General features: G+C 48.5%; 1 protein-coding gene across 1 annotated transcript in view; it reads right to left on the bottom strand.

The window, feature by feature from the left end:
* SETD7 (SET domain containing 7, histone lysine methyltransferase) overlaps nt 1-16,782 on the bottom strand; it is a 49,822-nt gene extending 33,040 nt beyond the window's left edge. The window contains exons 1-2 of the mRNA XM_077860983.1: nt 16,625-16,782; nt 8,275-8,404 (exon numbers count right to left, since the gene is read on the bottom strand). Coding sequence (XP_077717109.1) covers nt 8,275-8,404; nt 16,625-16,664 — 170 coding nt within the window. The 5' untranslated portion in view covers nt 16,665-16,782. The remainder of the gene's footprint in view (nt 1-8,274; nt 8,405-16,624) is intronic.
* Between the last annotated feature and the right edge of the window lie 9,692 nt (nt 16,783-26,474).

The following is a 26,474-nucleotide window of genomic DNA, read 5'->3' as shown; positions in this document are numbered from 1 at the left end:
TGAGAGGGAACATAACAATGGTAACAATGTTACTCAAGTGCAGGGAGTACTTTCTTTTTTCTGGGACATAGTGATTGCTCCCGTAAGTAAAAGCTATGATTATGCATGAGTACTCATGGGTATGATAGCTTTCTACTGAGAAACTGGGCTTAAAAAAGCATCAGGGGAATAGTTAGGAGATACCAGAATAGTCAAAGAAATTTACCAAAACTGCTTTAAATCTACTTAAAAAAAAAAAAAAGGCAAGAAAGATTCCTTGGTCTGGAATAACTTATGAAATGACCCATTGTGTGGCACAAGGATGGAATAAATGTGCTTCTTTAAGTGAAAAAAGTAACATGTATTGGTTGTTAAAACAAACAAAAACCAAACCAAGTAGAAATTCCCACTCCTCTTGTTCAGTTCAGCATATACCACTTAAAGCTTTTTTCCCCATTTATGTATCATGCACTTTCCCACCTCTGTTGTTGCTGTTTTAATAAAAATGGGATCATTCTATATACAGTCCTCTTGACTGGTATTTCCTGAAGTCTCTTTCAACATCTTGGCAGGTTCTTTAGTATGTTAAGAAACTTCAAAAATGATCTTTCGACTGTTAGATTTTTCTGGCACCAGCATCTGAGTCAAGTAACCAGAAAATGTAGAGAAAATTAAAACATAAATTTTAATTAAAATTCTTTCTGTACATATACATACAGACTATTGTTACCTGTTTTATCAAAGCTCTTGTAGTTAAAATTCCAGTAATAAATTAAAATAGGAAATCTAACTTAAAAAGAAATGGGGAATTTTTGTAATTATTTACCTAAACTGATGAATCTCAATTTTACTCAAACATTACTGTAACATCATTTTAAGATTCTCTTTAATATCTGAATACACCAAAGTCCTCTTAGGAGATTTGACAGCTTTGGCTTTTCCTCGGTACTCTGGGGCCTAGAATGTTTCAGGCTTTCTGCCTCATGAGGAATGAACTCTGCTCCCTTCCCCTACTGTGTTCCCTTCCTTTTGTCAGCTGTTGTAATAGAAGAACCAAGAGGGAAATTTTAAATGAATTTTAATTCTACCAATTAATTCTTAATTCTGCCATTTCTAACCACATTAAAGTGTGACTCTTAATATTAAAACATCGTTTGAGCCATTATTTTATATGACAATATATATTATCTTTTTAAAAAACTGAGATGCAACTGACATATAGTATTGTATCCTATATTATCTCTTTAAATACTGAAAACTAAGGAACCATAAAGAAGAAGAACATCCACAACAAACCCAAACCATCTGCTCAGGCTTTATCTGAGAGAAACTTCACCTTCTTGCAAGGTGTGATAAGCGAGCTGAATGAAGCACTATCATGCTTCCATGTAATACAGTGTCTTGTCTATCTTTAGAGGTTTTTTTTTATCCTTTAGGAGATCTGTGAGTCTGTAGGATCTGATTATTATAAAGGCTCAAGATGACAGTAAAATTTTTGAGGAGCAATTAGTGAAATTCAGTTTTTCTCTCTAAAAAGAAATTCTAAGGGGCGCCTGGGTGGCTCAGCCCGTTCAGCATCTGACTCTTGATTTCAGCTCAGGTCATGATCTCTGGGTTGTGAGATGGAGCCCCTTGTTGGGCTCTGTGCTCAGTGGGGAGTCTGCCGGGGGCTCTCTTTCCCTCTGCCTCTCTCTCCCTCTCTCTCTCCTTTTCCCTCTCTCTCCTTGTCTAAACTTTAAATAAATAAATAAATAAATAAATAAATAAATAAATAAATAAATAAACCTAAGAAAAGCTGCTAGCCATTGTTATCAACGAATAATAACAGCAAGGGAGAAATAATAATAATAATCCATCCTTGATCTTGAAGGCATGATGCTATGTGAAATAAGTCAGACAAAGACAAAAATTGTTATGTCCTCCTTTGTATGTGGAATCTAAAGAAGCCTAACTCATAGAAACAGAGTAGAATGGTGGTGGCTGGGGGCTGGGGGCTGAAGAGGTGTTCTTCAAAGCAGACAAACTTCAAGCTGTAAGATGAATAAGTTCTGAGGATCTCACGTACAGCCTGATGACTATAATTAACAATACCATATCGTGTACTTAAAAGTTGTTGAGAGTAGATCTTATCACCATTTAAAAAAGGTAATTATGTTAGAGCACGGAGGTGTTAACTAACCTTATCATGGTCATCATTTCACTATATAAATGTATCAAATCATCATGTCGTATACCTTACACTTACACATATCATATGTCGATATCGCAACAAAGCTGGAAAAAATGTAGATACAGAGCTATAGAAAAAAAAATCCATGTTTCCCCATATGTGCCGCCTAGGTACCCTCTACTCTGCAAGGTCTTTACAGGTTTTCTCATTCGATCTTCACAACAACTTGGAGAAGTCAGTCTAATTATCCCCACTTTACAGATGAGGAAACAAGTTCACTAGATCAGAGCTCTTCTGACTTGAGTCTTCAGGTTGACTTTCCATCAGTTTGCCAAGCTCCTACCAAAGTTGTTCAAACTCCTACAAAGAAAGTAAATTAATTCACCCCAGACTCCTTTGAACTGTTCATAATTCTAGCTAATGAGTGACTTCAAGTAAACTTCAAGCAAGCCAGAGTCAGAGCTATTTCCTTGGTCTTGTTAGAGGGGAGTGGCAGGTGCAGTGAGAAGAGGAGGGCTCTGGAATTGAGCTCACCTTCCCTCGAATCTCAGCTCTAGGCCCCGAGGCGATGGAGTAGGTGACCTTGGGCAAGTTATTTAACCACTCTGTGCCTTAGTTTCTTCATTCGTAAAATAGGACGCTACAGCCTATTTCACTTCTTGTGAACGGAGAAGGGAACCTGTCCAGCACTGAACAAATGACAGGTGTTCAAAGTTATCCATTTTCCCCCCCACTCCTTTTCCTTTGTGTAAGTCACAAAAATTTTTGTCTTAATCAGAACAGTTTGTTAGAATACAGACAAATATCTTTGTTGGGCCTGGTTCCAGCAGAAGCTGGATGACTACTGGGAACATAGAAAGGACTTTTGCCTTGTGTGGGAGGCTGGAATACATGACTTCAGAAGTCCATTCCGACTCCAGTTTCCCTGAACTGTGACCAAGTACTTTCAAAAAACCAAATACAATGGGGCACCTGGGTGGCTCAGTTGGTTGGGCATCTGCCTTTGGCTCAGGTCGTGATAATCAGGTCCTGGGATCGAGGCCCCAGTTGGGCTCTCTGCTCTCTAGGGAGTCTGCTTCTCCCTCTCCCTCTGCCTGCTGCTCCCCCTGCTTGTGTGCTCTCTCTTTCTTTGTCAAATAAACAAATAAAATCTTAAAAAAAAAAAAAAGAAAGAAAAACCCAAACGCAAGAAATCATGCATGGGCCTGTGGCCTGGGAAATGTCAGCCTTTCTCAGTGACTCATCAAATGGTCAGCCTTGCTTAGATTAATTTGGCCAATGATATGTTAGAAAAGCCCTAACTAGATACATCAGTGTAGAAAATCAACACCAGGAGTAGTAAATAATACTTTGAAATCTAATTGGCACATCAAGGGGAAGCATCAGTAATAATGATTCAAAAAACCTTAAATGAATGAACTCACCTTTATCTCACAGTCAGGCTAAAACTCACACAGTTCCCTAATATTACCCAGCCCATAGCCAAGCTGCATTGAAATGCCTCTCTCTTGTTACCATTGTAAAATTTCAAGAAGTTCTATAAAGTTGCCTTTACATCCATAAATCTTGGTTGAAATGAGGACAATTAAGGAAAAAGTACATTAAAATGAACACCCAGAATTGGGGATTAGTATAAAAATTAGAGGTGTGTACATCAAAATACTCTGCATACTAAATATTCTCATAATATGTATTCCCCAGCCCCAACCTTCCCAGTACTCCAGCGGGTCCAGTGGTGCCAGACAGACTCCAGAGCCACAGCAGCCAAGCCTCCAGATCCCTTTCTCCTCCCTGTATCAATGCTTTCATCTCAGGACCAGAGCAGATGTTAAGCCCCAATGACCTAATCTTAGGCTTAGGACATTTTCCTCATTTCTTTACAAAGGGGGCTGAGAATGGAAAAACAGTAACTGCTTGAAAAGACAATTTAAAAAATAAGGTCAGTTTTCCCATTCATTCCTAGGTTGTGAGATAAATTATCTGGTAAATAATCTATCAGAATCTAGGTTCTGATAAGCTGGTTTTAATAAATTTTTCTGTTCTATATTTCAACATATTAATAAAGGAGAGGTCAACTGTTGATGAAGATCTCAAAACTAGCAAGCATTCTGAGGCTGAGATAATAGTAATGTACCATATTCATTTTGGCTATTTAAACTGATTTAGAAATAGAGAGCTGTTTCCTTATTTTACCTTGAATATGTTTAATTAAGATGCTTAAATTCTCTGCCAACGGTGGTCACCTTGGTGATGTAGGTGGTAGCGGTATAAAAAAGGGGGAAGCATGTTCACATTTTACATTAGTGTAGTTCTTAAAGTTTATTATCCTACCAAGTATTTTGCTACATGTGCGATTTAAAAATAGTCTGCTTCTGTCTAGAAACTTGGTTAAACAATTTACCAGGGCCATTTTTTCCTGATGATCTCAATATTTAAAATTCTTATTCAGGATTATCATATGCTATGTGACTCTAGAATTTCCCTGATGTAAATGTATATGTTTAAAACCCTCTCAAAAATTAATATACCCAGCTTATGGCACAGATTGTGGTAATGGTTTCACGAGTATATGCTTACCTCCAAATTAATCAAGTTGCGTATATTAAGTGTGTAGGGTTTTTTGTATGTGAATTGTACCTCAGTAAAGTGGGTTACAAAAATCTCACACCCAGTGGCAGGTGTCATATAAGATTAGAATGCACCGGGACAGATTTTCTATCCTACACTTTGCAATTATCAGAACAAGTTCTGGCCATTCCAAACAAACCCTTTGATGGGAACATAAGCCAGCATTACAGGTTTGGACAGCTTTTAAAAACTCTAACAGAAACTTTTTGTTTCCTCATCTGTTATTTTAAGATCTTGATTTCAGCCTTTTGGAGGGGGGGATTTTTGCAGACTAAACCCTCCTGACTGGCAATGAAAGCATAGGGACCCACTTTGTTTTACTCAAAACATCAGACCCTAAAAATGGGGAGCAGTAACAGGGAAAATTAATAGACAAATGTAAATTAAAGTACTGTTCCATGGAGAAAGAGCTGACTTCTCATGATCACATCCTGCACCCTCCTTAAAAAGACCTAGTATGGCCTTTTGTCAGTCATAAGATTATCTCACTAATGTTGATGGCACATCCTTTCAGCAGATGTCTCATAATATTATCAGTATTTGGGCTTAAGAAAATAGGTGAGGGGCGCCTGGGTAGCACGGCAGTTAAGCATCTGCCTTTGGCTCAGGTCATGACCCAGGTGTCCTGGGATCGAGTCCCACATCGGGCTCCCTTCAGGGAGCCTGCTTCTCCCTCTGCCCGTGTCTCTGCCTCTCTCTCTCTGTGTTTCTCATGGATAAATAAATAAAATCTTTTAAAAAATTAAAAAAGAAAAAGAAAATAGGTGACAGTGACCTTTTGAGAACCCATCACCATACCACTACATCACATGTCATAAGAGCAGGGGTACTGACTCTCTCCTCAGAGTCTTAGCCCCAGTCTATCTGAAGGAGGTTAACAAAGATCACCTCTTGGGGTCCTTTCTGATACTATCACTGTTTGATTCTACTATCTGACCTAAGTCTCTACAGATGTTTGAGTGGTACATGTGAAAACTAGTGAATTAGTGCCTCAAAAAGAAAACAAAAAAACCCAACGAATGTATTTCTATTCCACTGATGGTCACTGGCCTCATGTTTCAACCTGACCTGGTGCTTCAGCTCTTTGCGTTGAGACGCATATGCACATGGCTGCAGGGGGAAATGGAGAAAGCTACTTGCAGCCAGAAGTGACTGCCCTGACTGGGTAGTGGCTCGGGAAGCGTCAGGCCCCACTCAGCTCCCCCAGGGCCAACAGGATCAGTATCCTGGGGCTAACACAGCCCATTCGTACCACACTGGTGCACGAGATCAGTTTGGCCCTTCAACACTGTGTGTCAGGTCTGGGAACCCAACATTAAAATCAACCCCACCTAAAAATAAATAAATTAAAAAAATAAAAAAATAAAAAATAAAATCAACCCAACCTGCTGGACTGTTTCTCCAGAGTCAATCAATCACAGGGTATGATCATCAAACTACCAGATTTAAAGCATGAGTGTGTGTGTGTGTGTGTGTGTGTGTGTGTGGTGGGAGTAGAATGGGTGTTCTGGATGAACGCCACCTTTTCTCAGCTCTCACACTCACTTAGCTAGACATTTTTTTTTTTAAGTATCAAATTAAGGGAAAGTGCCAGGAAGCCTAACAGACGAAACAGAGTCGATCTTCAAGGAAACCTCTGTCCTATTGGGGAAATAAGATATTTACATAAGTGTACATTTGTTGAGTGAATAAAAGAATAACTGCAGCATGAGGTAAGAAGGAACACTTTCCAGAAAAAAGGTATAAATAAACTGCTCTGAAAATGAGGCAGGGAAAGTTTCCCTCTGGACAGGTTAAAGGGATCATGAGAGAGTAGGGGCATGTGGGTGGCTCAGTCGGTTGGGCATCTGCCTTTGGCTCAGGTCAGGATCCCAGGGTGCCGGGATCGAGTCCCCCATCGGGCGCCCTGCTCAGCGGGGGAGCCAGCTTCTCCCTCTCCCTCTGCCACTCCCCCTGCTTGTGCTCTCTCTCCCTTCCTCAATCTCTCTTTCAAATAAATAAATAAATAAATCTTAAAAAAGAAAATCTTGAGAAAAGAAAGCACTGATACCAAATCTTGAAAGAGTCCTGTGTGGGACTCAGGTGTCAACCAAATATCCACAGCAGGGCAAAGGAAAGGCAGTGCAGGGAAGTATCTGTCCATTTAAGATGTGCAGTTTGTGGGGCAGCTGGCTGGCTCAGTCGGTGGAGCGTGTGACTCCTAATTTCAGGGTTGTGAGTTTGAGCCTCGTGGTGGGTATAGAGAGTACTTAAAAAAAATGAAGTCTTTTAAAAAAAATGTATAGGTTGTATGCAAAGCTCTGCTAGTAAGAGATGCAGTGTGGAGGTGGAGCAAATGGGAGAGAGAAGGTAGAGATTAATAACGAAAATGAACTTTTATACAAGTTCTATGGTGGGTTAGTAGCGCTTTCTTCCTCTTTTATCAGATAATGGAGATCCTAAAGGACTGTTAAAAACTTTGAAAACAACCCACTTCATTTACAGAATGATGATTCTATAGAATGACCCATCTATTCCGGGGCCCAGGCCCGCTCCTGGATCCCCCTTGAACTGTCAGCTTAGACATTCTTTTTCCCAAAGGAATTCCGTGATTGAGGAAGCTTTGGCTTCTCACCAACACCCAGAGCTCAGAAGCAGAGCTGAACCCTGCAGAATCCTAGAACCTGCTTCAGCCAACTGCATTTCCATATTCCCCAGGGAGGCGGGCAGAGAGGAAGCAGGCCTCCCAGGGCTCCGAATTCCTCTAAATCTAGAGAAATAAATCCGCCGCCGGTGGCTCTCTGTTTCTGAAGCTGACACAGCTTAAGAGTCCTGGTTGGAAAGCTGCACCAGGACAGGCCCACCTATTTCTGCAAGAGAGAGTCCCTTCTACAGTCACTCCCCACCTGCAAGGCGCCTCGGCCTCACTGCTGGAACCGGGACGATGCGGCTTTCAAGAGCCCTGCTGACCGTTTTCTTGTCCATCTCTCGAGGACAGGGAACAAGCTGGGAAAATGGTGAAGCTGCAGAACCCACGAGGTGGCCCCCTGGTCCTTCAGGGTATTAAGGAACCAGGAGGGGACATCGGGCAGGGAGAGGGACTGAACGGAGACTTGAAAGAAAGGGGGAAATCATCACTACCCGAACTGTCCAAATTGGGCCCTGTGCAGTGACCTCATGGAGACTCATCCCCTGAGCCAGCAGGTGAGACCGGCCACCAGGCTGGGTGAGCCGAGCCACCAGCCCACGAGTGATGGGAGCTCCCTGAAGGCGGCACGACCCAGCAGTGGGGTCAAGGGCAGCCCAGGGGGCCCAAGCCTCAGGGTGGCTTCCCCACAGCAGCGCGGGCGGCTTCCTTAGGCCCCCAAGCAGTGCAGACCTGCTGGGGTTGCTTCTGCCTTTTCTAGAAGTTATATCAAAACCTCCACCTAAATCCTTTCATTGGCATCATCCCTGTAAGTAAAGTGAGCTGGTCCTGCCCCAAACAAGACAGGACAAGACAAAACTGTGAGTGCTACCTGCCGTCAAAGAAGAAGAACTTGCCCCGTCCATTTTTCTCTCCGTGAACAAAGCTCCCCTCGAATCTGTCCGTGGAGGAGTAGGTGACCGTGCAGAACCCGTGTGGCAATCCATCATCATCCAGGTGCCCTGGAGAAAGGGAAGCAGAAGGCACACCTCAGCATCTTCAATGCACTCCCGGCCCCGATCCTTCCAGCAAGATCCCCGGGCAGCCACAGGCCCCCTCCCTGCCTCGGGGGAGGGTGACTGCCCCCCGTTCTCCGCCTTCATCAGCAGGATCAATGTGTCTGCTGTGCACACTTTGTGAACAGATGGGGGCCACGGCAGACGGACGAGAGCACGCTGTAGACGAGGAGCCAAAAATAAGCTTGCCGTTTCCCAGGGCCTACCAGGGCCTCCGGGTAATGCCACCTGCATGCTTCAACTTACCAAGAACTTCCCAACCTAGCAGTGCTCAAATCTGAAGGTAATGCCCTCAAACTCTCCTGCTTACTGCAATGTGACTCGGGTGGCGCCTTCAATCATCTCCTGTAAGGTACGCGGTCTTTGCACTAAGTTTTCTAATGGTAGGAAGTACAACACGACCGTACATCTCATCCACAGGAGCATGTGGGGGACCACTAGCTGGGCGACCTTTGACAACCCTTACTGCGGGGCCCCTGGGTGGCTCAGAGGTTGAGCACCTGCCTCCGGCCCAGGCCGTGACCCGGGGGTCCTGGGATCGAGTCCCGCGTCAGGCTCCCTGCATGGAGCCTGCTTCTCCCTCTGCCTGTGTCTCTGCTTCTCTCTCTCTGTGTCTGTCTCTCATGAATAAATAAGTAAAAATCTTAAAAAAAAAAAAAAAAAGAAAAGAAAAAGAAAACCCTTACTGCTTGCTGTTTGTTACACTCAAAGAACAAGGGACACAGCCACATCTCTGAAACTGCCATAGTGTTTATACACCTGGTTGTACTAACACATGAACTCAGAGTCCCTCTAAGCCTGAACTAGAGCTTAACCTTGAACCTACTGCTTTCCTTTAGTGCCTTTCAGCTTTGAGTGTTTAGTGATAACCTTGTCGTATACCCTGTACCACGATGTTCAGAGGGGTGATGCTTTAAACGCAGCTAGCAGTATCCGCAGGGCCGTCTAAACAGTGATTTTGAACATCCGCAGCTCTTATTACACTGTGAGCCTTAACTTGCTGGTCCTTCCTGGGTCACAGACTGGTATATTCCACTATTTATATTTACAGTCAACATCTAGGCTTTTGTCATGATCTACATATTTCACAAAACCCAGACGTCACCCCGTTGGTGTCTCCCCAATTATTCCGGTGAGCTAATTTTATGGAGGTGGGTGAGAATGAAGGCAGTAGTTAATCTCCTGGCTTTTTCCTTGGGTTAACAACCTGGGTCATGGATGAAAAAGGTAGGAAAGCATTAAACACGGTGTGCAATGCAGGGACATTAACACTTATGGGACTTCCAGATGGCTCACAGACATAAAAGAGAACACAAGCCATATCACCACAATGAACGCTTTAGTCTCCTAAAATGACTCCTTCTAACAGGATAAAAAAAGAAAAGTCATCCCTTAGACGAGGTTAAGTAAGCGTTATGAAGAACTAAAAAAGCTCTTAATTTGTGTTATTGATTACACAAACATAAAATAACAGTGAACAAATACACTGTCTTACTGCTACATCTGACTCTGTATAGAATGAATTACCTAGAATATTACAACAAAACACGACAAATAAATCACAATCGATATGGCTCCTTTCCTCTTAACACAAATTATTTCTACAAAGGGCAGGAAATTAATGGTTAGAAAGCAACTAGGCCATAATTGCTTTCTTCTTCCTCAAAAACTAACTATACATGACATATTCAGTGATACTCAAGTCATATGAAATAATTTGGACAATTATTTTCTAACTATGTACTGATGACATTTCTCTCATTGAAATAAATTACACTTTTTTCTTTTAATAAAAAAACACTCCGTGTAGAGCTAAAAGCTTTCTCTTATGAAATGTTGGGATTAACATTTTTATGAATTTAGTATCTTATTTATTATGATTTAGGTATAACTATCAGAATAATCATGTTAGCCTTACATCGAAGTGTTTACTAATTAGTTGAAAACGTTTTCCCCACAGAAAGCAGTTCACACATTTCAGACTTTAAAAAGTTAATGTTTGATGCAATTTGTTGTTCTACTTTAGATAAAGAGAACGATTATGATAAACATGAGCACTAAGGGGACGGGGTGTGTGTGGGGGAATCCAGTGTAAAGACTGATTTCCACCTTCCCTCATTCACCACAGTCCTGTCCTATTTCAGAATAAAGCCTCACAGGTGCATCCCCATCGGTGGAAAATTAGAGAAAAATCTAAAGTGTCCTGTAACATGCTAAAAGCATTTGAGGGACAGCCCTAATCCCAATGGAGATAAAAGCAAAAACATCAATCCCATTCCATGAAGGATGCTTGTGTCAATGTGTCTTTCAACAGGCCATGAAGAGGCGTCTCATCCCCTTCTGGGTCTCTCGATGAGAGAGGAATAGAGAATGTGAGCCATGTCTTGGGCCACACCGAGTGTTCGGAAAGATGTGGGCCTGTGCTGCTTCCCTCTCCCTCCCTCAGTCTGCAGCAGGACCCTCCTGCTGGCTTCGTGATTCTGTTCTCCTCTCCTCTTTCCAAATGAGGACGATGTTATCAATTAATGGGATCAATTAAAAAGGAGCTGGAAATTCAAGGCTGTGATCCTTCGAGAATTCCACCCTGAATCTCTGACAGCCCAGAGTGGTTTTCCTAAGCAGTGGAGCTTTGTGTCTAACACAACCCAAACAATAACAACAACAAAGAGACTTTCAAGAGAAAGAAACACAGGGAAGAGAAGAGACTGGGTTGTTATGCGCTCACGTCTCCTTTCAACATTCACGTGCTTCTAGAGCAAGTCTGGTACAGCTCTTGTTCAAACACCATTTGGATAATAGCATCATGGAATAGTTGTCTGGGCAGGATTAGTCACTTAATGGAGAGGGATGCTGCTACAGAGAGAAGAAAAAAGTGTGCATACCTACTAGGCATCTGGCACTGCTGACGTCCTTTCCTGTGATCTCAACTAGACCTCACAACAATGTCCCACATTCCAAGCTTATTTCCTCATCTGAGGAAGCCCATGCTGTGCACTCAAGAAACACATTAACCACTCTGAATGTGCTAATGAATATCAAAAGCCCCTGCCCCAATTCTTTCCATCTTGTTCTCTCCAGATAAGGGCAAGCTAGCAGCATGCCCTTTCTTCCCTGCTGCTGGTGGAAGCAGGTATTGCCCAAGAGGCAGGCATCTTGGGGACCCAGGAGGAGAAGTAGGAGAAGCCTTTGGAGTTAAGATAGTTCTAAAAAAAAACAAAAACAAAACCAAAACCAAAACAAACAACCACCAGGAACTTCAATAGCATGTCGTGGGTGCAAATTCCTATCCCTTCCAAGCGTTACCTAACTCAAAAAGAAACCCTAGTCCTCCTCGCTCTGATTGAGGTCACTCTGTAAAATGCTCCAAGTCAGCCAACAGCCGTCAGGGCCAGTTCCCCCTCAACAGAGGTTGAACACCAGACTCAAACAACAGGAAAATTCACTTGAATGACTGTTCTGTGTTGACAATGCTGTCCCAGCTCATGTGCCATCGATCTGTCCACAACATGATTTTAAGTATCTACAGAGATTAGAGAAAAAAAGGTAACAGTCTCATAGCTTTACTTTTTCACTTTGTGCTAAGGATCATTATCTACTGAACAGACAGAAAGTTAACATTTCCCAATCCAGTTACCTCTGAGCTTTTTTCCTGACCTGATGAGAGCCAGGCCTGTATTCTGTGCGGTGATGGTACATCTCAGCAAAGGAAACTCCCTCCCTCTGGGTCAGACACCTGGCTGCTTACGGCCTCAGGCTTACCCACAGGAGATCTGAGAGTAGGGCGTGTGTGTGCACATGCACGTGTGTGTGTGTGTGTGTGCGCGTATGTGTGTAGCGTGTTTCCTTCACAACAAGAGTTATGGCCTCAGGCTTACCTACAGGAGATCTGAGAGTAGGGCGTGTGTGCACGTGTGCGTGCACGTGTGTGCATGTGTGTGTGTGTAGTGTGTTTCCTTCACAACAAGAGACCCTTTCACATGCCTTGTTGTTTTTGTAGAATAGAACTGCTTTTAAAAAGTACTACTAACAACAACAACAACAAAAGTACTACTAACAAAAGGCAAACTTACTCTCTTCAGTGCAAGGAACATGCCCTCATGATGATGCACTTACACTGGTGGTTAAAAACATAATTTGATTTTTGAGGGTAGTTCTTTGTCAGAGCTCAACTATTAGTTGTGAGGGTCAGAATTTGACCGCGTGGGCATGGGGAGGGGTGCTATCAGTGCACTTAGCACCTATTTGTCCTAAGTGCAGAGCACCAGCCAGCCTTATTAGAGATGGGCAGGATAAGATATTAGGGGGACTTAAAAATATATTTTTAAAGATTTTATTTATTTATTTATTCATGAGACACACACACACAGAAAGAGAGAGAGAGAGAGAGAGAGAGAGAGGCAGAGACACAGGCAGAGGGAGAAGCAGGCCCCACGCAGGGAGCCCGACATGGGACTCGATCCCAGGCCTCCAGGATCATGTCCTGAGCCAAAGGTGGTGCTAAACCGCTGAGCCACCCAGGCTGCCCTAAAATTATTTTTAATATTTTGAGGAGGTTGGGGCAGCGGAACACTGATTTGCTTGTTTTCGTTCTGGCTCCTTTTGTTCTGGAAATTCTGATACTTCCTCTCTTTGAGTATTCTTCCTCAGTGGCTGCTGTTTTTCCAAGCCTTTCCGTTTTGTCCTGCCCGCTTAACCACGGATCTGGATTCCTTCAAAGAACCTTCTAGGTGATCCCTTCTCCTGCTCACCATTGCTGGTTCATCCTCCCAGAGCAGAGCTCTGATCCTGTCATTTCCAGCTCTACAGGGCCGCTGTGGCCTTCCATCGCTTTCAGCACACAATCCTCTTTTTCAGCCAGTGACACAGGCTCTTGCCCTGTCTTATCGTCCACTTTTCTCCTAGGCCCTGTTACCGCAGAGCCAAAGGACTAGCAACCAGATGCGCCTCCCTAACTACCGGGTGCCAACCTGGTCACTCCCCGAGGTCCCCTCTCAACTAGAATCAACTCCGCACCACCTCTTCTGGGAAATCTGCCCCCATCTATTTCCCCAGGCTAGAAATAATTTTTTACTTCCTCTCACCCGGCACAGTTCAACTGTTTGGATATGATACACTTATTTAAAATTATATTAGGGGCCACACTGTATTCATCTTTGTTATCTATGGGTAGTCAAAGAAATAAATCTAGCAATAAACACCACTTCCTACCAAACCAATAAGCCTGGGAGAGATTTTAAGAAGCCACAGCAGGATCTCAGGTGGCTTTCTCGGGCCCTCTGAGGCCTGGGGCCTGCTGTCTTCCGGGCCCAGCCAGCGGGAGTAAACAGATCCTCCCTCCACCGCCCACCTCCCCTCGGGATCCATGGCTCAGAGGCGAGAACCTCACCCAGGCCACAGTTCTACCCTGACACAGAACCAGCACTGAAGCTCTAGACCTGCAGAGTCCAACTTCTTCTCCAGGGTAAATTGTTAAGGAGGAAGAAAAAGAGGAAAAAGGGTGTCTGTTGGAGAGGCTGCAAGTTGGATTCTCTTTCCCCAAATACATTCCTCTGAAAGTCAGTCACTGAACTCTGTCAGAACCGAGCTCTGGAGTGATACAGAGTGACATCATACTGAACCGTTGCTTCCAAACTCAGTTACCAAGGACTTTGTCTATTTGACTGACTCATTAAAAATAAAAAAAATATGGGAATCTCTGGGTGGCTCAGTGGTTTAGCGCCCGCCTTTGGCCCAGGGCCGATCCTGGAGCCCCAGGATCGAGTCCTGCATTGGGCTCCTGGCGTGGAGCCTGCTTCTCTCCCTCTGCCTATGTCTCTGCCTCTCTCTCTCTCTCTATGTCTATCATGAATAAATAAATACATAAATCTTTCAAAAAATAAAAATAAAAAAATAAAAATAAAAAAATAGGAAAAATGTAGGGAGACAGGTAGGGTGGAGCGAGGTTCTGGAGGGCTAAGCCTGTCTCCTACCTCGAGGAGTGTCCCTCAGTTCATTCTTAACTCTTCTGTGCCTCAGTTTCCTCCTCTGTAAAATCAGGCCAATAGCAGTGCCCTGTCTCATAAGACTGAGTGGATAATGTGTGTGTGTGTGAAGCATTGGGCGTAGAGCCTGAACACAAGAACTACACAACTAGAGCAGCGATGGTAACAACAGCGAAGACAGTTGAACTGCGGAGGCCAGAGGCTCTGTTTACGGAGAGAGGCAGGGGACCCTTCAACACCAAGATGTTCAGACTAGCCTTTTACCAGCCTCCCAGGCACTTGGAGGTGATAAGTAAAGACTGCCACAGATGACACTACAAAGGCCCACACTGGTTGGAGAAAAGCCCACTGGTACACTTCACCTCGTGTGCACACACACGCTCCAGGCACGGAGTTTGAGCCTTGGATGCTTGTAAGGACTCTACAGATTCTGCGCTACACTAATTGTTTACTGTCAGGTACAACCGAGTGACAAGTGTCCTGGATTGTCCCAAACACTTGAGGCTTAACCTAGTTGTTCCAGCAGCAGTATTAGCAATGACCCCTCTCACTCGCAAGCATATTCTGATTTGGGACGATAGTATACACGGCTCGTCCTACCGAGCAGATGCCTCCTTGTTTGTGTAAAGAACTACCCAGCGGACGACCTCGACAACAGCAGATGCAGGTCTCCAGCTGCCTATTCACGTTCTGCAAGGAATCCGGGGGCCGTGGACAACTTGGGCCTTGTATTTCTCAACAGCTTCAAAAAAGAACTGTGGTCTAACCTGGGGAGCGTCGCCCGTGATCAAGGGCTTGCACTGAATTTTTTACAAATAAAAGTAAACTCTGAGAACAGGCTCTAAGAATTTGAAAAGAGGACATTTTACATTTTTCACTGACCTCTTCATAACATGAAAGAACAACAGGTCAATCATTTCAATCAAACCAAGGCTTCCAACAGACCCTCTCCGTCAATGTCTCCATAAACCCCCAAGGTCGGCTTTAACTCCTGGAGAGTTTTGTGAATTCACAACATTGTGAAAATAAAACAACAACTGTCTGAAGCCGGGTAAAGAAATAAGTTATAGCAGTTACATCAGGATGGGCATCTTTCAGAGAACTCGGAATCATAATTATCATACTTAATCTCACCGTAAGACCTCGAGATCACCGCAAAAGGGGTCAATCATGCTTTGTGAAACCATAAAAATCGATTTCTTCTCCCAAGGCAGCGACGACTCGGTGCCCTTATGCGTTCGTAGTACAGCGCTGCCACTTTATTGTCCTGGGCCCTCTGGCACAACTCGGGCACACGAATGAGAGGCCAGATTGCACCCAAAGCTTCACCTTATCTGCTTGGTCGCTTGGGTGTAAAACATCCCGGGATCCCGGGGCGCCGCTGCCCGTCTGGGGTGGGGGTGGGGGTGGGGATCAGGGAGGGGGACGCGCTATGGCGAGGGTTTCCCAGGGCTCGCTGCTGCAAAAGCTGCTACAAACAGCTACATTGTATAACGTCCCCACCTCGCTTTTTGGAACTAGCAGGGGGAGAGGGGGGAAAAAAAAAGAGGTGGAGAAAGTCAGCAAAACAAAGTGGCGAGGAGCGTCGGGGGAGGGGCGCCGGAGGGGAAGGGGCGGAAAGGGCGGCCCCGCGGCGGGGGATCCGGAAAGTTAAGTGTCACCGGGCGGCCTGGGTCGGGCCTGCACCGCGCGGCGGGGGCGGCGGGGGCGGCGGGGGCGGCGGGGGCGGGGGCGCGTGCAGGCCCGGGCATGGGGGCGCGCCCCGCCGCCTGCAGGGGGCCCGGCGCCCCGGGGAGCGCGGCTGCCACGTGCCCGGCTCGGCCCGAGCGCTGCGCCGGGGGCCGCCCGGAGGGAGGCGCGCCCCGGGGCGGCCGCGGTCACCGCAGGTCGCGGCGGCGGGCGGAAGCCGAGGGCTCGGGCCGCCCAAGCTGCGGGGAGGGGGGCGGGGATGCTCCTGCGCGGCGCCACCTGCCCCGACCCCGGGGAGGCCGCGCACGGGGCGCGGGCAGGTTCGCCAGCCCGAGGGCGCACGCAGGGGCCCGGGCCGCGGCGGCCGTGTCCCCCCTCCCCCCCTCCCCCCTCCCCGCCCCGGGGCCCCGAGCCCGGCCTGCGCCTCGCCCGGCGGTGCGCGCTCCCGGCGGCTGCCCGGGGCCGGGGCCGGGGCCGGGGCCGGGGCCTCGCGTACCTTCCACCGCCTCCTCCACCATCTCGTCGTCGCTGTCCATGGCGCCTGCGGGCCGTGCCCAGCTCCGGGCCGCGCGCCGCCTCCCGTCCGAGCCGGTGCTGCCGGCGGCGGAGCGAGCGCTGGGGCTGAGCCCGGCGACTTCGGGGGAGGAGGAGGAGGAGGAGGAGGAAGAGGAGGGGCGGTCGGGCGGGCGCGCTGCCTCCCCCTACAGCCCTGGCAGGCGCTCGGCCCGAAGCCGCTGCGGCAGCGCCCCCCCCCCCCGGCCCAGCCCCCGAGGCCCCGGGGCCGCCGCCGCCGCCGCCGCCACTTTCCCGGCGAGGCGCCCTCTTTGTTAGGGAGCCGCCGGCCGCTGACATCACCCCAGCCGCAGCCCGAGCCCGAGCCCCAGCCCCAGCCCCAGCCCCAGCCCGAGCCGGAGCGCGCCCCCCGCCGCTGACTGACGGCTCCCCGGCCCTCCCCGGCCCTTCCCCGGACTGCGGCTCCCGGGCCCGCCCGACCCCCGCCCGACCCCCGCCCTCCCTTCGCTTCTGCTGGGGGCTGCGCTCGAGCGCGCCTCGGGGGGCCGGGACCGCGGGGACCGCCGTGACCGGGGGGGGGGGGAGGGGGACCCAGGACCCCGACCTCCAGCTGTGCGGAGGCCTCTGGGGGACCCCCGGGTGACCGTCCTCGGGAGGAGACCCAGGACCCCGACCTCCAGCTGTGCGGAGGCCTCTGGGGGACCCCCAGGTGACCGTCCTCGGGGGGGGACCCAGGACCCCGACCTCCAGCTGTGCGGAGGCCTCTGGGGGACCCCCGGGTGACCGTCCTCGGGAGGAGACCCAGGACCCCGACCTCCAGCTGTGCGGAGGCCTCTGGGGGACCCCCGGGTGACCGTCCTCGGGGGGGGGGGACCCAGGACCCCGACCTCCAGCTGTGCGGGGGCAGCTCAGGGACCCGGGGACCGCAGCGACGGGGGGGGGGACCCAGGTCCCCGACCTCCAGCTGTGCGGGGGCAGCTCAGGGGACCCCCGGGTGACCGTCCTCGGGAGGAGACCCAGGACCCCGACCTCCAGCTGTGCGGAGGCCTCTGGGGGACCCCCGGGTGACCGTCCTCAGGGGGGGCCCAGGACCCCGACCTCCAGCTGTGCGGGGGCATCTCGGGGGACCCCCGGGTGACCGTCCTCGGGGGGGGGGGACCCAGGACCCCGACCTCCAGCTGTGCGGGGGCAGCTTGGAAGCCCGCGGCGCCCCGCCCCCCGCCCCGCCTCGGGTCGGCCTCGGAAGAGCAGGGCAGCGGCCCCGACCCGGCCTCGACGTCCTCCCGCCCCGCTCCACCCCGTTTGCCACCCGGAGCTGCACGGGGGCGGCACGCAGGTGCCCAGGTGTCCCTGCGTCGCCGCATCGCATCCCTGAGCAGGTCTCCCGGACGCGAGGGGGCGGGGCGGGGGTGGGGTGGGGGGACCTCCAGCCGGGTTCCGCCGGGCCGGGGCTCCCACCCTCCTCGGGACTGTCAGGCGAGGCGGCTCGGGTGATGCAGAAACTCAGCAAATCCAAATGGCAGCGGGCCCGTTACCAGGCAGGAGAAGCCGCTTGGAAGGCCCGGCAGGTGCCTCGTGGCCGCGGTGCCCTAATGGCAGAGGAGCCAGCAGCGGGGGTCCCCGGGAGGCACCCTCCGGCCGGCACCTCCCCCCCCCACCTGTGATGCCCCGGCGGTCCCCTTGTTCCTCCAAGTGCCAGGGCGCTGCATAGACGCGGGCTCTTCAAGTGCAGAAAATCTCGGGGCACCCAGCTCGGCCCAGCCACTTGGAGTCCTTGTGGCAGTGCCTCTTACAGGTGGCGGTAAAGGGCGGCTGTAAATAGCTGGTTAAATGGATGCAAATGCACACAATGTACCGTGGAATTACAGGGTGCTGCCATGGGCATCTGCCAAGAACAGCTACTGCACGGGAGGAGGGGGCAGGAGCGAGCAAAGAAAGTCGTTCCATTTTGTTTTCAGAACAACCAGCGAGACTTTGGGGATTTCGGAGTACTTCCAGCACCCCGGCGACCACGCCTTGTTTTTGGCTTGGTGCTTAAAATGCTAAATATTTTTTATGGAGTATTGTGAGTTTCTTCTTCAATTCAGTTTTCCCTTGGCGGAAAAGAGAACAATGTTAGGGACACTTGTCCCATGCACTGGCCGGGAATTTCAATCCCTTTGGGCTGTTTTACAAACAGAGGGAAGGGCCCTGGACCAGGAGTTAGGGACACTTGGGGGTCCTGGTGCTGCTGACCTGCAGAGGGGCCCTGGGAGGCCCCCCCTTGCCAGCCTGAGTTCGGGCAGCAGGAGATTAGAGGCTTAGGCTAGTCCGGTATAAGGCTGCTCAGGCCTAGGCTAGACCAGTCTGAGATCCCCAGCTTAGGCCAAACCCCTCGGAGGTCCCTTGGCTTAGGCTAGGCGGCTTTGAGTCCCTCCTACTCAGGCTCTACAGGTGTGAGGTCCCTCCAGTGTAGTCTAGACCGCTCAGAGGTCTGCCAGCCTCGGCTTGACCCTTCTGAGGTCCACCACCACCCCAAGCAAAACTGTCCCCACCCCACCCCCTACCCCCCCACTGCTGAAGCTAGATTACTCTGAGTTCCCCTGGCTTAGAATACACGTCTCTGAAGTCTTCTGGCTCAAGTTTAACCTCTTTAAAGTCCTGCAGTGTAGATACCTAAGCCTTAATGCTACGTCGAGAAGGTGTTCCTGCAGTGGAAGATGAAAGAGCCGCTTAGGGTTACATCATTTTCAAACATGAACCACAGAAAGAGGATTTTATTTCTGTTTTTTTTTTTTTTTTTTTTTTTTTAAGTATCAGGTACTGAACTTGGTCACTCACTGGTTTTGAGTTATATTTTTTTCTTGTGTTTTGTCTTTTTTAAACATATCATCTCCCCCCTTTCATATTATATTGGTGCACAAAAACACACCAGCTACGCATCTTCTTCCCTAGTTTCCAGTTTGCCAGGGGGCAGAAAAAGATGCTGAAAACTAAAGGAAGCAGAAACAATTTATTCCTTTACTTGAAGAGAGCTAAAGCTGGAGAAAAGTAGTTGGAAGAAATCGCCCATCACAACCCCCGGGGGGAACCACAGACCTTAAGTCTATGGCGGGCGGGTATGTGGGCCTCGGGAGGAATCATGTCACAAGTGTCCTGTCCCTAACTTTAGGTTCAGAGGAGGATGTCCAGTTTCCCTGGGGCTGTGAGGTTGGTCCCCGCCTGTACTGCTCACCCAAGCTGTCGAGTGCTCACTTTCCACCTGCTACTTTGAAGGAACCCTGCACATGGCCCCCATCGCTGAAGTGGGCCTCCTCTGGCCTACAAGGGTTGGGGTGTGGCGAGGGGAGCAGCAGGGTCTTCTGATCAGAATGGGCAGTAGGGAGTGAAAGCTTCCTGAGAACCTTCCTCGGATTTGCACGTGAAGCAGGCAGCAGATGGGACACAGCCCCAGGCCCCTTCCCCTACCATTCATCCCTGTTGGCTCTGGCCCCAAAGTTTAGGCAAAATTGCTTTTGTGGTTCCCTTAAGATACATTTACATTTTTACAAATCAGTCTCTGTATGTTTTTGATTGTCTTCTCTAGACTGCTGCTTTTTTTTTTTTTTTTTTTTGTAGCTTCAGAGCCCAACACAGTGCCTGGTACAGAGGGAAGGTTAAGCATTGTCCGTGATGATTTTGCAGAGAGGAATATTTTGTTTTATATAAACAGCACTGAGTCTCACAGACTGGATCGTCTTCCTGTGTTTTGGCAAAGTGCTTTGTTTTAGCTCAAGTCTGAAGAGCGATTTTGAGTTGTTCTACTTTCCCACATCTACTGGCCTCAAATCTGCTTCCATCGCATTCTTTCCCACAGTTTCCTTCATTGAGAGCTCATTTCATAAACCCTTTTTGCACTTGGCTCCCCGCCATTCTCCTCTGTCGTACTCTGTCCCCACCAATGTGGTCACGGGCTAGAAAATCAATAAAGCTCTTAATCAGCATGTGCAGCGGCTGCAGCACTGCGGCCCAGCTCCTAACTCAGCAGATCCAGGAGCACCGCGGCGGCCCCACCAGGAGGAGGGGGCTGCACGGGATCCCCGACCATGGCCGGGCCGGGGTGGGGGAGCTTCCGTGCTCCCACAGACACGGGACTTTGCTAAACCACTAGATCTTGCTTCCTTTGCATCCAAGGATATACCCTTCTCACCAGTCTCAGCCTGGGAAACGTAAGTCCCTCTTCCGCTGCGGCAAGCAGTCACCATACTGAGTTATCTTATTCATTTTACTGTCCCTGTCATTCCCTAGAGAAGGCTGGTGCTTCCTTATAAGACTCATAGAACTCTGGCAATAAAGATATTTTTCTAGGCGTCGTGTATTTTGTGCACCTTCCTCCAGGTAGGGGCGACAGTCCTGTCGGTTCATCGCTGTGCACTAAATGAATTGGATGTGGCGCTCGTGCAGGATTCACTAGTGCTGGCAAGGGACCCCTGGCTGGTGACTGCAGGGTGACTGATCTCTCATCCTGCCCTGCTGGTAGGTCTGGAGGGGCCCAGCTGGTCTTCTGAGCCTCCAAAATCCTGGCAGGCAGGAATGTCTCAGGTGTCCTGCTGGAACCTGGGCTGGTATCCTGGCTCTTTGCTTATACTGCCAACAGGGAGGTGAGAGCAGAAGGGGCGAAGGAACTCTTAAATAATCATCAAGTCTCATCTTGGCACTGCTAACCCCTTAACAAGACTTTTTCCCACCAAGTCCACCAACGTGATTGAATTTCCACCCCATTTGTTTTGTATCCTTCAAGAGCTAGCCCTGCGACGGGGCAGTTAAGCTTTCTGGACCTTAGTTTTTCCATCTGTAAGTGGGCTCTAAAAATTCTTTTCCTGGGAAGAGTGAAATAGAGCACGAAGAGCCCCAGGGACATGCACAGAAAAGGGGAAAGGGAAGAAGCCAGGGCAACTCTAACAAACGGAATGGTTAAAACCCAAGTCATCTCAACTTAATGGGACTGGGATCTGCGGGGTAGGGAGAGAGAGAGAGAGAGAGAGAGAGCTTTATCTTATTCTAGGAAGAGAGGCATGGGCCTTTCAGGAGCATCAAGGTGCTTGGATCCTGAATTACTGAGTCACTAATCAAGTGGCTGTGTTAGTGACAACTGCAGAAGCTGGAGGGAGGGGTGGGGAGAGGAGCTGGGAGAGGGTGTGGGGGAGGAGATGTGCAGAAAAGGAAGCATTTACAGCACGGGGTGTGCAGCGGAGGGCCACCAGGTACATCCGGGGCACCAAGTAAAGGTTCGGGGAGCAAAGGAAGGGATGGAGAAGATTCATTCTGCTGGAAATAGACCTGCCTGCAGTCATGAAGAGGACTCCCGAATTCAGGGTGACCTAATTTGGTTACGGCAACAGGAAGTGCAGGAGAGCACAGAGTTACCTGACCCGAGGAAGTGGATCGAATAATAGGGAAGACATCGTAGTTGCCATGGCATTAAAATACCTCGCATCACATTAAGCGTCTTTTTTTTTTCCCTTTCTCTCTCTCTCTCTCTCTCTCTCTCTCTCTCTCTCTCTCTCGATTCTTGTTCTTGCAACATGTTAATGTCATTGCAGTAGATCCAGTAAACTAAATTTAGATCTTCTGGGGCAAGGGGGAAGGGAAGACGCAGCCCAGATCTCCCTATTTGGGTCCACTCTGGGCAAGTGCTCTTCCTCTGCCTTGTGCCTGGTGCTCTTGGTTCTTGCGGTGGTAGGATATGAAAAATCCGTGTCGGGCTTGGGTCTGGTGAAGCTGCTGAGTGACATTATTTGGAGGAAAAAAAATATGAAAATTGGGAAACAATTTTCAAAGAGGCGCCTGCTTTAAAAAATCAATGGGATGCTGAAATTTGAAAAACACAATTACCGTCACAGCCAAATGTGTTTTTCCTAAGTACTATTTTATATGATTGCTTTAAAAATTATTTTACTTGGCTGCAATTAAGATTTTTAGGTCCTGCCATCATTCAGATGCAAATGCTACCGTGGCAGGGGTGGGTACATTGCATACTCTCTTGACATTACTGTAGACCGAGTGAATAAAAGGGTATTTCCAGCTGACTTATGTTCCATGGATGTCACCACATCCATCGAGGCCCTGATCTTGCCCTTCCTCAAATGGATTCACATTAATCAGACCTCAGGGGCTGATGTATACACCCAAATTACGACCAACAGACCAGAATATTCACGTTGTCACTGCAAGCACAGTCTTCCTCTGTAGATAAATATACTTAAGACAAATTCCACCTAAGTGTTTGCTTAGTTAGCCTAAAGTTAGAATGAATGAGGTTAGTTGTGTGGTTCCTCAAGAGAAATGCTCCTGACACAACGTCCTGAAATGGCGAGGCTGCCCACCGACCCCACTCATCCTTGTCTAGGTGGCCCTGCCAGCCTCTGGGACTTGGGGCTTCTTTTCCGCTTGCTCTTGTCTCCTCAAACCGGTTTCTCTGCACGGCATCCTGTACAGCCTGCTAGGCAGATTTACAGTTTTAAAGTCATAATCACATTCTATTTCTACCTTCCCCATATCACAGTCAAGTCACTTTGATGGGGATTTGGGGTATCGCCAAATTCTTCAGTCACAAATTTAGTTCCTGTCTTGGTTTACTCCCTCTGAATTCCAGTCCAATCCCCTGTGTATGCAGATTCTGCCAGCCTAACTTTCTGAGGGCAACGTGGTTCCCAATTCTAAGAGAAGCACCATATTTTTGCTTACGTGGGCCACCAAGAGCAGCCTGACCTGCCTTAGGGTACCCTGCGCTGTGGATAAAGGGATCCGGCTTATTATTAAGATCCATACATTCTGGGCTGTGATAGAGGGGCCCCAGGGTTTCTTGGGTATCCAGCCAAGGGAGAGGTCCCCTCCTTGCAGACACAGAGAGGCTGGCTTTCGGCTGTGATGACTGAGGCTGGGCAGTTTCCCCTTGAGGGGGCAGCTATGATGTGCCGGAACACAGTTGGAGAGCAAAGCGTACGCCTCATTGTCCAATTTTGAACTCGATTATCCGGGTTCAACGATTTTGAACTTGTTATCCGGAAATGAAAATATTCACGTGTCCCTGTTAATGCAAGTCACAAACCAGGACAAGCTGATGAAGTGTTTGGGAATCCCTGGCATTGAAATGACCCCTTTGGCCCGTAAGCAGCCCATACCCTGAGGAGCCTGATGCTAAGCCGCCCCTTGTCTGAATGCACTTTGCTGGACACCAGTCTTTTTGAATGCAGGGTGTCCTTTCGGGTCATTTAAGGTCCCATTGATCCTGTTTGCTGAGTCTGTAGATCAATTCCCAGGAAAAGATGCTGTGGTCAACTTTTTGGAATACCTTTCAGCCAAATTTAAAGAGCCCAGCTCAAAAGCCCCTGTGCTCAAGATAGAAGATGACACAGAAGAGCCCCGGGGCAGGCCTTGCTTCGCCCGCACAGAGACCAATCCTAGTTGAGCAGCCTGGGCATCTCTTCCCAACCTGGCATCTGGTCGAAGCCTCAAGCCTGGGCTGAGCGCGGCTTCCCCATCAGAGCCGGCAGCCTGCTTGTTCAGTGGGGAAGGTCAGGGCACCGCCTCCAAACTAGCTTCCCCTCTCCGAACTGGCTTCCCCCGTGATCCGCTACCCATTGGGGTTGTGAACTGAAGCAGGCTGGGTTCATTCTTGGTCATACACAAGAGGGGGGCAAGTCCGTTTTCTTTTCCCTTCCGCCAATTCCATGTAAGATTTGGGTATTTTGCAATGAACTTTCCTATTTCAGAATAGTCTCACTGAAAATGCTTATTGAAAGATTTTGGATTATATAGTGGATTTATCTTTTTTTAAAGATTTTACTTATTTATTTGAGAGAGACAGAGACAGTGAGTGAGAGAGAGAGAAACTGACAGACAGAGAGGGAGCAGGAGGAGGGGAGAGGGAGAAGCAGACTACCCCTGAGCAGGGAGCCTGATGTGGGGATCCATCCTAGGACTCCAGGATCATGACCTGAGCCAAAGGCAGATGCCTAACTGACTGAGCTACCCAGGGGCCCCAGTGGATTTATCGTATTTATTGGTTCATTTTCCTCCAAGGGCTGTTTCTCTTATTACCGTTGTCTCCTAGTTTTTGGAGAGCTTTATCTTGAACAAAAGGTAATTTGGTGTCTGTGATCTCGTCTGTATCTGATGATCATCTCCAAGACCATGATGGGTCAAAGACTTGCCCAGGATCCCCACAACAAAAACATGACCAGTTGGGGCTCAGATCCAGGCTCCACTGGGCCTTCAACCATACCACACATCTCAGCGAGGAGTACGAGATCCTTCTGAGGGTGGGCGTGGAGGGCAGGAGAGAAACGAGAAGGGACTAGCGTGTAGGGATGGTCTACTGTATCCCAGGAGCTTGATCCTTATGATTTCATCTAATCCTGAACATGATCTTGCCAAGTACTATCTCCAATGATAGATGAGAAAGCCTGAGGGTCAGAGTCTGAATTGCTTGTCACATAACTAGAGGGAGCGGGACTGAGACATGACTGTCCACACCGTGGAAACGCACACAGAGAGGGAAGAGAAATAACAGGACAGTGGTGGAGAAACAATTCTAGAGGACAGTGGAGTAGAGGCAAGGTTTGGGGAGAAGCTTCACGTCAATTCCATGGTGTCTTCAGGCTGGATGTGCGGGGGCATCTGCGTGTCTAACCTCGGCAGGCAGAGCAATTTATCTCTGGAAATACGCTCTTACGGAGGTGTCTCAAGGGACCCTCCCTTATTGGAGATGACCCTCACTCATACGACTGCGGCCCAACTTGTTCACTTTGTTCTTCTGGCTTCGGTGGCCGGAGTGGAGGGCAGAGGTTAGGTTTGCTGCTGCTGCTGCATTAGGCCTCAGGGTGCTAAGCACGGTGCTGGGTGCTGGGTGCTGGGTGCTGGGCCTGTCTGAGGTGTGGCAGGCTCGTTGCCAGGAGGCCTGCTCTGCCTTTGACCCTCCCAGACCAACCCACCTGAGCAGGTGGCCGGGTAAGGCAATCTTGGGAGCAATTTGTGTCCGCCCGGTGATTTTTCAACTGTCAGCACAGAGGAGGACAGAAAAATGCTTTTCGGAGAACTTCCTTATATTAAAAAAAATCCAGTCTTACTCTATAATTTTAAGCCATCACTTACTCTGTATTATGGTTCCATGTTTTTTTCATAGTTTCATTCAAGATGGATTTGTGGACGGTATTTCTAAAATCAATAATAAAAACATAAAAACCCTGTAATGCATGAATTATGTCACATGTAAGTAAGCAGTCATATGCTTTAGAGAATAGTAGATAATGTATTTGGTAGCACAACATCTGGAAATGCAGAGACCAAAATGTTAACAGTAGTTCTCGCAGAGTGATGGGACCTCAAGTGAGTTAATTTTTTGCTTATTTGAGGAAGTTTTTTATAATAACTATTATTGGAATCCCTGGGTGGCTCAGCAGTTTAGCGCTTGCCTTCAGCCCAGGGCATGATCCTGGGGTCCCGGGATCGGGTCCCATATCAGGTTCCCTGCATGGAAACTGCTTCTCCCTCTGCCTGTGTCTCTGCCTCTCTCTCTGTGTGTGTGTCTCTCATGAATAAATAAATAAAATCTTAAAAAAAAAGATTATTATTAACTTATATAATTAGGAAAGGAGGGTTTTTGTGTGTGTGTGTGTGTGTGTTTTTAATCCTACCAGCCAGAAGCAAGCTTCTTTATTTTTCTAGGTTTTATTTTTTCTACATGTAATATGGAAATTCAGTTAATTTCCACGGGATAGAGCAGTTGTGAGGACCAATCAACACATTGCAGGTGGAAGTGCTGTAAAGAGTTCCAGGCACAGGGTTAGGTGCATGGGAGCTGATGGCCACCA

Source organism: Canis aureus, chromosome 20, assembly GCF_053574225.1.
Source record: "Canis aureus isolate CA01 chromosome 20, VMU_Caureus_v.1.0, whole genome shotgun sequence".
NCBI classification, from domain to species: Eukaryota; Metazoa; Chordata; class Mammalia; order Carnivora; family Canidae; genus Canis; species Canis aureus.
The sequence above is the reverse complement of the archived record's forward strand: the minus strand, read 5'-3'. Positions and strand labels throughout refer to the sequence as shown.